The 15527-nt window shown below is 39.0% G+C and overlaps 1 protein-coding gene across 2 annotated transcripts in view; it reads right to left on the bottom strand.

Annotated features, from left to right (window-relative positions):
- The window catches only part of cables1 (Cdk5 and Abl enzyme substrate 1), a 36241-nt gene extending 22950 nt beyond the window's left edge, over positions 1–13291 (bottom strand). For both annotated transcript variants that reach the window (XM_030161040.1, XM_030161041.1), the window contains exon 1: positions 12600–13291. In XM_030161040.1, the coding sequence (XP_030016900.1) occupies positions 12600–13177 (578 nt within the window). In that variant the 5' untranslated portion in view covers positions 13178–13291. The remainder of the gene's footprint in view (positions 1–12599) is intronic.
- Between the last annotated feature and the right edge of the window lie 2236 nt (positions 13292–15527).

The following is a 15527-nucleotide window of genomic DNA, read 5'->3' as shown; positions in this document are numbered from 1 at the left end:
GTAGTCACCTCTCATATAGTGGAAATGAACACACTGGTCAAATAACACAAACCCCTGAGGTCTGTTATTAACACGACAGCACAAACAGGAATCTGCAGCAGATAAACGTCAAATAAACATGCACAAAAACCAACTGTGTATCACATCAAACTGAACAAACTGTCTCTTCTGACAATGTTAAATATGTTGTAATGCTGTAAGCGATGATGACACTCAAACTGACCCCTCCCCCCCCTCCTCGGTGAGAGGGGAGAGCCAGCAAAGCGTAACAGAGTGGCTGGTTAATAAACTACAGAGCATGAGGACAGATTAACAAAAGATGACTCCGTCCTCGAGGATCTCCCAGGGTTTAAACCAACATGAGCTCGGTGCAACAGCGTATGATGAGATGGTGTGAGATGAGTGTTTACATGAGGAGTCAGGACCGCTGGAGCAGACAAAGGCACCGAGGGCTAACCTTCCGCACCGTATATTACAACCCTAATGATCGTAAAAAGAACATCAAGCTACAATAAAGGTCAGGAACAGTTCAATTCTGGGCTCCAGCTTGAGATGGCAGGCAGATGAAACCAACAATGTGTCCTTCTAGAGTGAGTCGAGAGGGTCATGGTAGGGTCTGCCCTCTGCCTGAAGGGCATCATGTGATTTATGGTCAGTCTTACATCATCCCCCCAAAGTGAGATGGATTGGCTGGATAAGCATCTGCAAGTAGAGTCCGTCCATAAAGACAGGCATTCTCCAGTTTTCTTGTATAATGCATTACTTCACAGCTTTCTGCATATGCCTTTAAGCCCAATTTTAGATCATGGTAAAAATATTTCAAAGCTGCAGCACTTCCATATTGAAATTACAGACCAAATGTACCACTACGATGAACTAAAAAAATAACATAATCTTTGCCTTTAATCCCAAAAGTGATATTACTTTATGCACTTATCGTGTTCATATGAACAATAGGTCAAAAGGAACTGTGCCATATGAAACGTGCCGTTCATATCTGCAGATTATTCACTTATTTCTATGAAGCTTTTAGTGTCTTCGGTGTGTTATTTTGGTTTTTTGCGATCCAAACACAGGAGCAGGCGAAACAGGCGTAGAAGCAGAGTGAACTTTGGATTAGTGTCCTCTAAACAGCCAGAGATACAACAAATGAATGATAAGGTTTCTCTGCATTGTTTGCAAACATTCTAACACTGACATAATATGTTAATATGTGAAAATGTTAATGTTCTTATTGTGTCTTACTGTGCAATTAATGCAGCTTTAGTAAAATTCACTGTAACTGGTAGTTTTTCAAGTCTACTTAAATACATAAACATGTACTTTATGCTTTAATATATACCCCTGAGACCCAGAAAAGTAAACATTTGGGCTTTTTTATATTAAATATTTGTCTTGATTGGAAACACCATGATGTAACCGTGTTTTCAGATACATTTTTTATGCAACGTCCTTTGCAGTGGACAGCATATTTTAAAGTAAAGCTGTGAAACTCTTATCCCTACAGAGGAAAAAAATGCACTGCTGGGTCTCAAGAGGATATAGACCAAAGTGCTTTGAAACTATGGAACATATGTCTACATTTTATCCCTGTTCTTGAATTGTAAATATATTTAATATTTAATCTACAGCGACAGTTAAAGTCTAAGCTGTTATGTCGGTTCCTACCTCAGCTCTGTTTAACAATTTGCCAATTTTCCGTGTCAAGTAAACCATCCAAAATCAACCTGTCCATGCAAAAGCATGTTTCAGGTTCATGAAGACACATGTGAACTGTACTTCTGAGTAGATAAGCAGTAGCAGGGACGTGTTTTTAATGTTAAAGATGTTTCCCAGGCTAGTACAACTCCTGGAAACAATAACACAAAGCAGGCCACTCATTCACTTCAGACTAAATGCAACCAACTGGGGTTAGAACAGTGTGTTTCTGTCCAGTCTGACATTAACCACGCCAGGTCAGAAGCCTCTGTATAAATTAGCGGTGGAGAATCAACAGCGAGCTTTCCTCTGTGTCTCTGAAACAATTCCTGCTATTGTCGTCCAGACATGTTTAATAAATGTGATCCATTCCGCATTAAGTGTTTCTGAACAAACACAAAACCATCCAAAGCAATGACAGTATTTCAGAAAGAGACTGATAATCCTACCCAGCAGCGCCATGCAATGAAGCTATAAAACTCAAGTGGACTGTTTAGATGTGGAGATTAAACAGTTTCACACGTACGCCCTGTTGGCAGCCGGCCACCGGGACATAGTCTTCTGTTTTTGCTAGAAAGTCACCGAGTGGAAATAAATGTAATATTCTGAGTCTGTACACACACATGCAGCCCAGGGAAAGGGAAATGTGATTATTCTGATAAAAATAATCCAGCCTGGCAAGTTCGACTTCTTTTGTTCTCCATCGCAGTGAGACTACAAATTTGTATAGACTGAAAAAAACAATATATCAAAAGGAAGGCTTGTTTTCGGAGTAACTCATAGTAACAACAGCCCACTCTACTGTGAGCTGTTCAGGGTGAGAAGCAAAACAAGTCATAATGTGCTCATTTAACTCTGGGGTCCTATGAAGAGAAGCACATGCTGACCCTTGTCTTTGCTCCTTTCCATCAAATCCATATGTGGTTTTCATTGCATTTGTTGACAGCTCAGGCATGGACAGACTGTGAAGGAAAATAAAGCATTCTTATATAATCCTGTGATTATGCCAACCATGACTTCAGCGCACAACAATCAACCTCATAACCAGAAGTATGTGACCCAATCACACAAAAACTCCAGAAAGGATGTTATAATGGCCAGAGCTGCTCGTTTTCCAGCCACGGCTTCTGCTGCCTCATGCTACAAAAAAAAAAAAAAAAAAATCCTTATTAAAACCCCGTACATGCTTTTCCACCGCCTGTTACTGATGGGAACTTAAATAAAACAGGATGTGAGGAAGTCTGTGCGTGTTTTTGGGGAAGAGCATGAAATAAAAATAGCAGAACACCTTAAGCATTCAAGCCCAGATGGAACTGCTATGCTATATTTAAAGCACAGCTCCTGGGTGCTGATTCATGATGAATGAATGAGGAATGGAAAAAAAAAAAAAGCTGAATATGAAATCACCCTTCACTCATCATTTTTATGCATGAGATTCTGACGAGGATACGGTCCGAAGCAGCCCTGGCTTCAGAAAGTCTATTCTGGCGGCACATCAGAGGCGCTGTGACTTCCTGAATGGGAGCAGGACTGAAGGCCAAAAGTCTGAGGGGAGAGTGTGTTTTTGATGCCCCTGGGAGAGGAAGTGGAGGACAGAAAATACAGAGTGGAGAGCCAGTCAGCTTCTCAGAAAGCCTGGGCATCCTGCCTTTCTCAGCCAGGGACCTCTGGACACGTTTCCACCAGCTGCCCTCTGAAAACAAACCAGGCACTGTGCGGAGTGCTGGTCTGTCTGTGCGCCGGTGGAATATGGCCGCGCTCCATCAACAGGTTGCTTACATCTCAGCATTATTATTCATTTTGTGTGGACGCTTTCCAAGCACATTCCAAAAGCAGCGCAGTCACGGTTTAGCAACGACATCCTTTACAGTAAACTTTACCACAGAACAGCTGCACTGAGATGCAAAAATATGCAACTCTGACAATGAGGCTGGGAATTTAACTATCAAGTAGCAAAAGCTGGTGTTAAATACCTGCCAGGTAAAAGTGGTTTGATTTGAATGCAAATTCGGTTAAGGAGAAGAATCCTTAAGTGTCACTTTTAAGCAAAGTTGGACATTAAATCCCTAAAATAACAAACAGTTACTTCATGATGGGTATTTTTTGTAAATGCTCTTACACAGGCGGTAATATATTGGATTAATTTAGGTTTTGCTTTCTGAAAAACTGGTACATAGCAAAATCCAGATGATTCTTCTAGAGAGCTTTCATGCTCAACAACAATGAAAAATGCAGCCTATTTGCATCTTGTAATACATTAATTGTAAATGTGATTCTACAGTTGTATAGGTATTGCATACAGTATTAATACACAGAATGTTTCAGCTGTTTTCTCTCTTCAGTTCAAGTATCCAGAAAGATCTGATTTCTGATTTGAATATAAATTTGGTTACAGAGAACAATCCTTTCGTGTAGTTTTAGGTAAAGCTGAACATTAAATCCTTACACTAACAAACAACAGCTACTTCATGATGAATAATTTTGTCAATACTCTTGTACAGCTGGTGATATATTGGATTAATTTGATTAATTTAGGTTTTGCTTTCTGAAAATGGAGAAGAATTAGTAAATAACAAAACCCAGATTATTCTTTTAGAGAGCTTTTTTGCTCAACAATGAAAATGCAGCCTATTTGCATCTAGTAACATTAATTGTATGTGATTCTACAGTTGTATATGCCATACAGTACTAATAAAGAAGGTTTTTCAGCAGTGTTTTCTCTTCAGTTCAAGTATCCAGAAAGCAACTGATTCCAATAATAAACTGTCCACAACATTGAAAAAACAAAAGGTCTCTAATTTGAATACAAATTTAGTTACAGAGAAGAATCCTTTAGTGTAGTTTTAGGCAAAGCAAGACATTTAATCCTTAAAATAACAAACAGCTACTTCATGATGATTATTTTTTGTCAGTACTCTTATACAGCTGGTAATATATTGGATTAATTTGATTAATTTAGGTTTCGCTTTCTGAAAATGGTGAAAAATGTGCAAATTACACAATCCAAATTTTTCTTCTACAGAGCTTTCTTGCTCTGAAAATGAAACCTATTTGCATCTTGTAATACCATAACTGTAAAGGTCATTCTACGGTTGTATAAAGCATACAGAAATAGAAAAAAAAGAATAAAGAGCGTTTGACATCATGTTTTCAAGCAGAGAATAGTTGATTCAAATAATAAACTGTCCACAACATTAAAAAAAAACTGATGTTGCCAGCCTCTATACACTGATTTCAACAAAAACATTCACCTTCATATGATGGTGCTGGTTATTTTGTCCATTTCCCGGTACTATTAACTCTAAATAGTGACAATAATGACACAAATTACGATAGAAGTTTCAAAAGTGTGAACTCCATGAGGTCAGGAATGGGACCCAAATGCTTACAGAGTGTTTCACCATGAAGTAGTTTCCTGAGAAGTCTGGCAAAGACACCCAAGGGAGAAGCGGATTAAAGTAAAAGAAAGGCTGTGAATGAAAAGCAGAGCAGAGGGGATTTGACAGCAGCTTCTGACAGTGAGAGCGCCATGAAACAACTGTTACTGACAGCTGTCCTGCTGTGAGGTGAGACCCTCAAAGCACTGCTCACGCTTCAAGGGTGAAAATAAAGTGGACAAGGTGGGCAGATAAAAGACGTCCACCTTAAGAAGCAGCGCGGTCTGGCTGTATGCGGTCCAACAGGCGTGTAGAGTTACACATTGTTTACATGACACACAGAGACAACAGGTGTGTGTGTCACATTTTAGAATGACGCTCACTCAAAATAATTTAAAGTCTAATAAATATGACAAAAGAGCACGAGAGACTGTAGCGAGACAGAGAAAAATGGAACCAAATAAAGAAACTGATGAGGTGTGCGTAGTTCTCCCTCCAGGGAAACTAGGTTAGGGCTCCACAGCTGTTGGACCTGGCATCATGTGCACCAGTCCCTGCACAGACCAGCAGCGACAAGGTTACATCTGCACACACAGAGTAAATAAACATAACAGCTCAACTTTTTTCCCTGCTGTGCACTGTTGTATCTGGGCAGGCTGTGCTGCTTAGAACCACAGGCACTTTTTTCCCCCCAAACAGCTGAGTGTAAAAAAAAAAAGAAAAAGAAAAAGCTGCAAGAAAAGCTCTTTTTACAGTTCATTCATTCAGGGCTCCTGTTGATGTGATGGTGAGAGAACAAAATAACAACTATCAACATCCACAAATATCGACTAGAAGTTAGAACAAGTTATTAATTCAAACATTTCTACTTGTTTAACCCATAAAGACCCAAACATCCACCAGCGTCCAAAATCATCTACTCATCTAAACTGTTTAATACCTGTTGATCCACTAATCTTATCAATCCATGTAAATAATTGGTGTAAAATACAGTTTGTCATCTTTTCATGGTCATCAGATATGACCCATTTGGACGTTCAGAGGCTCCGTAGACTGATTCACCAGTAAAACCCATGGAGTTTGAGAAATAACAGCGGATGGAGACACGGTTTAAGTTCAGTTAATGAGAGGTTTGACTGAAAAAGAAACTTTTTTCTTCAGTTTCTTCTGTTTCTGATATAATAACCCTCAGCTTTAATCTGAGCTTTAATGAACATCTACATGATCAGTAAATTAAATATAGGGTCAAAATACAGTATTTGAAATCTCTCTGACGGGACATTTTAGAAACAATTTGACAGATTAGTGTTGCTAAATGACCCACATTTTTATTACTTTTAAATTCATTTTTGCTTTACTTGGACCATAAGGGATTATCCAAAACAAGGAGCTACTTTATATTGAAATAAATGTTGGAATGACAATCAGTTGAAGTTCACTCTCTGATGGGACATTACTGTGTTTTGACCCTATAACAAAATACATGATTTTCATTGAAACAATGCAAAACACAGAGGATGATATTATAATAAATGGTGATAAATCACTTCAGAAAAGATACATTTAGAGCACAGGTGTCAAACATGCAGCCCAGGGGCCAAATCCGGTCCACCAAAGGGTCCAGTCCGGCCCTTGGGATGAATTTGTGAAATGCAAAAATTACACAAAGATATTAACAATCCTTTTAGTTCAGGTTCCACATTCAGAACAATTCAATCTCAAGTGGGTCCGACCAGTAAAATACTATCATAATAACATATAAATAATGACAACTCCAAATGTTTCTCTTTGTAAATGTAAATATTTTCATGTATTTACACTAAAACAAAGTATAATTTTGCAAAAAATGTGAATAACCTGAACAAATATGAACAAATTGAAATGTCTTTAGAGAATTAACTATAATTTTTACCAATATTCTGCCTGTTATTAAATGTTTTGTGTATTTGTAGATCCACTGTGATCTGTACGTTATAATGCACAAGTGCAAATGATAAACTGAGGCAGAATATTGTTAAAATTACACTTATTTTTTCAGTTTGTTCATGTTATTCACATCTTTTGAAAGGATAGTTTGTAGATGTAAAACTTTTCATAATGTAGATTTATTTTTTTCGCTCTTAAACATAGAGAAAAACTTTGGAGTTGACATTATTTATATATTATTATGTTATTATTTTACTAGTTCAGCCCACTTCAGATCAAATTTAACTGAATGTGGCCCCTGAACTAAAATGAGTTTGACACCCCTGATTTAGAGGAAAAAAATCATATGGGAACTGCCACATACGTAGTGTTGGGTCTTTATGGGTTAATACCTGGAGCATGTGTCAAACTGTGGTGTTATAATATAAAAACAGCCTGACTCTGCTGAGTGAATTAAATTGACCTCTCTTGCAGGATTTGGAAGTATAAAGGCTTTCCTGTAATTTAGGGGTTGAATTTTTGGAGATTGGGGCATTGTTTTTGTTTGTCTTGCAGGATCAGATGAGTGCACAGTTTAGTGACCTGATCCTGATCCTGCAGCAGACACACTTCAGACCTCTAACATCCCAGATAGCAAATATTTTGGCAGTATTATGGCGTACATTTGGTGTTTTTGGCTTTCTTTTGGCATTATGAAAACCCTTAGGCTTAACTGTGGTATGACTAAGGTTATCCATCATAGATATGGATGCACCACCAATATCTGGCTGAGTTATGGCATATGTGTGGTTAACCAAAACACTGGGTGAAGAGCAGGATCTACTATAGGAATAGTATGGCATGTTTATGGCAAGCCAGAAGACTGACTAAAGAGCAGCAACATTTTATTCCATATATGGATGTGTTTTGGCATATTTCTGTAAAGCCAAAACACTGTGCAAAGAGCGGGAATTTCTACCCAGAAGAAAACTTCATTTTAAAAGCATGATCAACACAAATTTTTGGCCTCCTTTTGGGTCAGTTTTGGCTAATTTTTGGCTGGATTATGGGGATTTGGGGCTTTCCTGGGACAATTATGGCTATATTTTGGAAGTTCGCAATTTAGGGTGAATTTTGGCTTCCTTCTGGTTTGATTTTAGCTTGCCTATTTTGGCATCCCGAACTTTGCCAAAATGGCATGCCAGTTTCAGGCCAGATTTAAGCCATAATGATTTTGCTATCTGGGTAGTGTTATAATATAAAAACAGACTCTGCTGAGTGAATTAAATTGACCTCTCTTGCAGGATTTGGAAGTATAAAGGCTTTCCTGTAATTTAGGGGTTGAATTTTTGGAGATTGGGGCATAGTTTTTGTTTGTTTTGCAGAATCAGATGAGTGCACAGTTTAGTGACCTGATCCAGATCCAGATCCTGCAGCAGACACACTTCAGACCTCTAACATCTCAGAGAGCAAAGATTTGGGCAGAATTATGGCATACATTTGGCATTTTTGGCTTTCTTTTGACATTATGAAAACCTTTAGGCTTAACTGTGGTATGACTAAGGTTATCCATCATAAATATGGATGCACCACCAATATCTGGCTGAGTTATGGCATATGTGTGGTTAACCAAAACACTGCGCAAAGAGCGGGAATTTCTACCCAGAAGAAAACCTCATTTTAAAAGCATGATCAACACAAATTTTGGGTGAATTTTGGCCTCCTTTTGGGTCAGTTTTGGCTACTTTTTGGCTGGATTATGGGGATTTGGGGCTTTTCTGGGACAATTATACCTATATTTTGGAAGTCTGCAATTAGTTTTGGGTGAATTTTGGCTTTCTTTTGATTTGATTTTGGCACATTGAACTTTGCCAAAATGGCATGCCAGTTTTGGGCCAGATTTAAACCATAATGATTTTGCTATCTGGGTAGTGTTATAATATACAAACAGACTCTGCTGAGTGAATTAAATTGACCTCTCTTGCAGGATTTGGAAGTATAAAGGCTTTCCTGTAATTTAGGGGTTGAATTTTGGAGATTGGGGCATAGTTTTTGTTTGTTTTGCAGGATCAGATGAGTGCACAGTTTAGTGACCTGATCCAGATCCAGATCCTGCAGCAGACACACTTCAGACCTCTAACATCTCAGATAGCAAATATTTGGGCAGAATTATGGCATACATTTGGCATTTTTGGCTTTCTTTTGACATTATGAAAACCTTTAGGCTTAACTGTGGTATGACTAAGGTTATCCATCATAGATATGGATGCACCACCAATATCTGGCTGAGTTATGGCATATGTGTGGTTCACCAAAACACTGCGCAAAGAGCGGGAATTTCTACCCAGAAGAAAACCTCATTTTAAAAGCATGATCAACACAAATTTTGGGTGAATTTTGGCCTCCTTTTGGGTCAGTTTTGGCTACTTTTTGGCTGGATTATGGGGATTTGGGGCTTTTCTGGGACAATTATACCTATATTTTGGAAGTCTGCAATTAGTTTTGGGTGAATTTTGGCTTCCTTTTGATTTGATTTTGGCACATTGAACTTTGCCAAAATGGCATGCCAGTTTTGGGCCAGATTTGAACCATAATGATTTTGCTATCTGGGTAGTGTTATAATATACAAACAGACTCTGCTGAGTGAATTAAATTGACCTCTCTTGCAGGATTTGGAAGTATAAAGACTTTCCTGTAATTTAGGGGTTGGATTTTTGGAGATTGGGGCATAGTTTTTGTTTGTTTTGCAGGATCAGATGAGTGTACAGTTTAGTGACCTGATCCAGATCCAGATCCTGCAGCAGACACACTTCAGACCTCTAACATCTCAGATAGCAAATATTTGGGCAGAATTATGGCATACATTTGGCATTTTTGGCTTTCTTTTGACATTATGAAAACCTTTAGGCTTAACTGTGGTATGACTAAGGTTATCCATCATAGATATGGATGCACCACCAATATCTGGCTGAGTTATGGCATATGTGTGGTTAACCAAAACACTGCGCAAAGAGCGGGAATTTCTACCCAGAAGAAAACCTCATTTTAAAAGCATGATCAACACAAATTTTGGGTGAATTTTGGCCTCCTTTTGGGTCAGTTTTGGCTACTTTTTGGCTGGATTATGGGGATTTGGGGCTTTTCTGGGACAATTATACCTATATTTTGGAAGTCTGCAATTAGTTTTGGGTGAATTTTGGCTTCCTTTTGATTTGATTTTGGCACATTGAACTTTGCCAAAATGGCATGCCAGTTTTGGGCCAGATTTAAACCATAATGATTTTGCTATCTGGGTAGTGTTATAATATACAAACAGACTCTGCTGAGTGAATTAAATTGACCTCTCTTGCAGGATTTGGAAGTATAAAGACTTTCCTGTAATTTAGGGGTTGGATTTTTGGAGATTGGGGCATAGTTTTTGTTTGTTTTGCAGGATCAGATGAGTGTACAGTTTAGTGACCTGATCCAGATCCAGATCCTGCAGCAGACACACTTCAGACCTCTAACATCTCAGATAGCAAATATTTGGGCAGAATTATGGCATACATTTGGCATTTTTGGCTTTCTTTTGACATTATGAAAACCTTTAGGCTTAACTGTGGTATGACTAAGGTTATCCATCATAGATATGGATGCACCACCAATATCTGGCTGAGTTATGGCATATGTGTGGTTAACCAAAACACTGCGCAAAGAGCGGGAATTTCTACCCAGAAGAAAACCTCATTTTAAAAGCATGATCAACACAAATTTTGGGTGAATTTTGGCCTCCTTTTGGGTCAGTTTTGGCTACTTTTTGGCTGGATTATGGGGATTTGGGGCTTTTCTGGGACAATTATACCTATATTTTGGAAGTCTGCCATTAGTTTTGGGTGAATTTTGGCTTCCTTTTGATTTGATTTTGGCACATTGAACTTTGCCAAAATGGCATGCCAGTTTTGGGCCAGATTTAAACCATAATGATTTTGCTATCTGGGTAGTGTTATAATATACAAACAGACTCTGCTGAGTGAATTAAATTGACCTCTCTTGCAGGATTTGGAAGTATAAAGGCTTTCCTGTAATTTAGGGGTTGAATTTTTGGAGATTGGGGCATAGTTTTTGTTTGTTTTGCAGGATCAGATGAGTGCACAGTTTAGTGACCTGATCCTGATCCTGATCCTGCAGCAGACACACTTCAGACCTCTAACATCTCAGAGAGCAAAGATTTGGGCAGAATTATGGCATACATTTGGCATTTTTGGCTTTCTTTTGACATTATGAAAACCTTTAGGCTTAACTGTGGTATGACTAAGGTTATCCATCATAAATATGGATGCACCACCAATATCTGGCTGAGTTATGGCATATGTGTGGTTAACCAAAACACTGCGCAAAGAGCGGGAATTTCTACCCAGAAGAAAACCTCATTTTAAAAGCATGATCAACACAAATTTTGGGTGAATTTTGGCCTCCTTTTGGGTCAGTTTTGGCTACTTTTTGGCTGGATTATGGGGATTTGGGGCTTTTCTGGGACAATTATACCTATATTTTGGAAGTCTGCAATTAGTTTTGGGTGAATTTTGGCTTCCTTTTGATTTGATTTTGGCACATTGAACTTTGCCAAAATGGCATGCCAGTTTTGGGCCAGATTTAAACCATAATGATTTTGCTATCTGGGTAGTGTTATAATATACAAACAGACTCTGCTGAGTGAATTAAATTGACCTCTCTTGCAGGATTTGGAAGTATAAAGGCTTTCCTGTAATTTAGGGGTTGAATTTTTGGAGATTGGGGCATAGTTTTTGTTTGTTTTGCAGGATCAGATGAGTGCACAGTTTAGTGACCTGATCCAGATCCAGATCCTGCAGCAGACACACTTCAGACCTCTAACATCTCAGATAGCAAATATTTGGGCAGAATTATGGCATACATTTGGCATTTTTGGCTTTCTTTTGACATTATGAAAACCTTTAGGCTTAACTGTGGTATGACTAAGGTTATCCATCATAGATATGGATGCACCACCAATATCTGGCTGAGTTATGGCATATGTGTGGTTAACCAAAACACTGCGCAAAGAGCGGGAATTTCTACCCAGAAGAAAACCTCATTTTAAAAGCATGATCAACACAAATTTTGGGTGAATTTTGGCCTCCTTTTGGGTCAGTTTTGGCTACTTTTTGGCTGGATTATGGGGATTTGGGGCTTTTCTGGGACAATTATACCTATATTTTGGAAGTCTGCCATTAGTTTTGGGTGAATTTTGGCTTCCTTTTGATTTGATTTTGGCACATTGAACTTTGCCAAAATGGCATGCCAGTTTTGGGCCAGATTTAAACCATAATGATTTTGCTATCTGGGTAGTGTTATAATATACAAACAGACTCTGCTGAGTGAATTAAATTGACCTCTCTTGCAGGATTTGGAAGTATAAAGGCTTTCCTGTAATTTAGGGGTTGAATTTTTGGAGATTGGGGCATAGTTTTTGTTTGTTTGCAGGATCAGATGAGTGCACAGTTTAGTGACCTGATCCAGATCCAGATCCTGCAGCAGACCCACTTCAGACCTCTAACATACTTTGCCTGTGGGTTCCATGCATGCTCCCTAACAGCAGACACTTGCACAGCAGACTGTTACCTTGACCTCTGCAGCTCTATCGCAGAGTTGGCTATCTGTCCCCCTCCCTCCAGGCAGTAGTTCTGGGAGGACTGCCTGGAGTAAGGCGCAGGTAGGATTCCCTGAGTGTAGGTCTGCAGCCTCCCCCGAGCCGAGGTGGGAACCGCGGAGAAGGGCGAGCTGAAAGTGGAGGGTATAAAAGCGTCTCCCTCCGCTTCTGTACCCGTCGGGACAGCTGCGGGACCCGTCCCAAAACTGGCCCGATTACTGGCGAGAAGAGCCTGGTTTGCAAACGCGAGCGCCTGCGCGGCCGTGGCGGCGGCACTGGTACTGGTGGTACTGGTGGTACTGGGGTTGGTGGTCGCCGCCGGGGCTGGGCGCTCCGGGGAAACCAGGCTCTGTCTAGTCCGAGCTTCATCCTCGTCGTCCTGATTGTCCGCTTCGTCTTGCACGGGTCTTCCATCTAAAGAAATGTTGCTGAGAAAGGACAGCGCCGCTTGCCTCCTCCTCGGGTCTATGCGTTTCCGCGTCTGCTCGATACTGGAGTGTTTGATCTGAAGCGTGGCTGTAGATGTGCTGCTGCTCGTGGCAGCCGCCATGGTCCCACGTCCACACGGATCCGAGTCCCCTCAGCTGAGCTCTTCCCTCGCTGACATGAATGTTGTGTTAATCGTGCTTGTGTTGGTGAATGGTAGTGGCCTGTCTTTTAAGTACATGCGTAGAACTGTGTGAAAACAGGCAGGTCACGTGTGTGCAGTATTGTGGCAGCACAGGGAAAATTTGGACCAATGGGCGGTCAGGAATACATGAGGTTTTTTTTTTTTGTACCTTTTCCTGACTGCCGAGGGCTCCACTCACTCTGACATGGTATGCCGAAATTACATAAACTGTGGTATGTCAGTGTAGTCTGCATAGTCTGAGTCTGTGATCCTAACTTTAATTGTTATTCCTTAAACATGCATGCACATACAACTCTGATGGCAGCTGTGTGCATGTACAGACGCATGGTGACAGAGCTGCTATCCGTTTCCTCAGTCTGCACAAAGTCGCAGTCGTCTGCACAATGATCAATGTGCGCTGACAGAATGGGGCCTGGCTCCGTTTGTTTGGAGAAAATAGATCATTTTATGAACTGTACAAGTCAGCATTTCTGCAGCAATTGCGCCATCTGTCTGCTTGGCATACATTGCGTGAGCTGTTTTTGGCCATAACTCTATTAAATATGCCATCTAGTGGGGCTTTTTTTGGATGACATCCATTTCATATTGAAAGGTTCAGTGAATAAAGGCCTGTGCAGAAGGTTTTCCTTATGGCTACCACACAGGAGAGACTAACACATGGTCAGGCTGTGGTCATTCAGTCAGCTTATTAACCCTTTCATGCTCCTGGAGGATTCCACTGTAAGCCCGGATAAGTAGAGTTTACTCAAAAAAATTTGAGGCAAGTGATTGCACTTAAATGATTTGAGTAATGATCAACTAATCAATTGGTTTAAGTAGGTTCAACTTTAATGCTAAAAGTATTGAACTTAAACTATTAAGTAGAAAACAGTAAAAGACAAGTTATTTGTACTTTAAATCTGTTGTAAAATCAACCCTACTATCTAACCATTCAACTCAGCATTTTAGGTTATACTGACTAATTTTCTCAATTGCAGTCAAAGTATTTTATCATCAATTAAACCACTTTCTTTAAGCTATTCAAACTCAAGATCTTCTTCCAGATGGTAATAGGTATGTAATTATTTATTTTAATACATCATAGCATGATTGGAAGATAGCTCTTTGTTATTTCATAGTGATAAAAATTCTTTAAAATTCACAAGATAGTAAAATGCTGTATTATAAATTTAGTCTAGATGAACAGGAAAGCCTTTGTTCTTCCTATGGCTCTGACTCATGGTGCAGCTCTACAAAAATACATAAACAAACACAAAAAGGCCAATAAACACTGCCATACACACATTAAATCCAAATTAACACTAACACCACAACCCCGCTGAACCCCTGCACATAAAAATAACACACTTTCAATAACATGCCCAATACCCACAATGCAATGCGAAGATAAAAAGGTGTGGTCATGACTGAAGCTTAGTGATTTAATTCCATTCACCTTAAACTTTTTCGTACTTTCAACTATGTCTACAAATTAGTAGAATATACTTAACATTTTATAGTAACATCATAAAGCTTAAATCATTTAAGTGCATTGTAATTAAAGCATTTTAGTAAATACAAATTCCGGGCTTACAGTGGGTTTCTGTAAATTGGTTTAGAGTCTGGTTTTGACCAACTCTATATATAAAGTGTCATGAGATAACTTTTTTGTTGTGATCTGGCGCTATATAAATAAATTTGATTGATTGAGTGATTTGATTGGTTTTCCCCTGTAAGTCACTTTGGAAAAAAGCGTGTGCCAAATGCATAAACATAAACACATAGTGGTCACTCCAGTGGACAGTTATTCTACAGCTGTTCTCTTGTATATTCATGGGTTTTGTTGTTTTAGTACTATATCAGCCAACACAGTGGACGCTTATGCATCATCTCAAACACTGACATTCATACCATTACTGTAAATTTGCTGCTCTTGATAAACCTGATCTGCACTAACATGTTTTAGTGTAAATCAATTAAAAATCAGTCTTTTTTTTTTTTTTGCATATTATCTCCATGAAGTGAGTAATAACTAGTATTAGAGTATGTTAAAATGTGAGAAAACATCAAATTAGCGGCATTAAAAATGTCTTATATCATAGTTTTCACACAGTATATAACTTTATTATTGTTATTATTGCTATTCTTTGTCACTTTAGCCACTTTAACAAACTTGTTTATGTTGTTTATATTTTTATCTCTTTATTTTTCTATTGTATTGACGCATACTGTCTTGCACTGCTGTACACACTTCAATTTCGCCCTTGGTGGATCAATAAAGTATATCTTA

The sequence above is a fragment of the Sphaeramia orbicularis genome, chromosome 17, assembly GCF_902148855.1.
Source record: "Sphaeramia orbicularis chromosome 17, fSphaOr1.1, whole genome shotgun sequence".
NCBI lineage: Eukaryota > Metazoa > Chordata > Actinopteri > Kurtiformes > Apogonidae > Sphaeramia > Sphaeramia orbicularis.
This window is presented reverse-complemented; position numbering and strand designations above follow the sequence as displayed.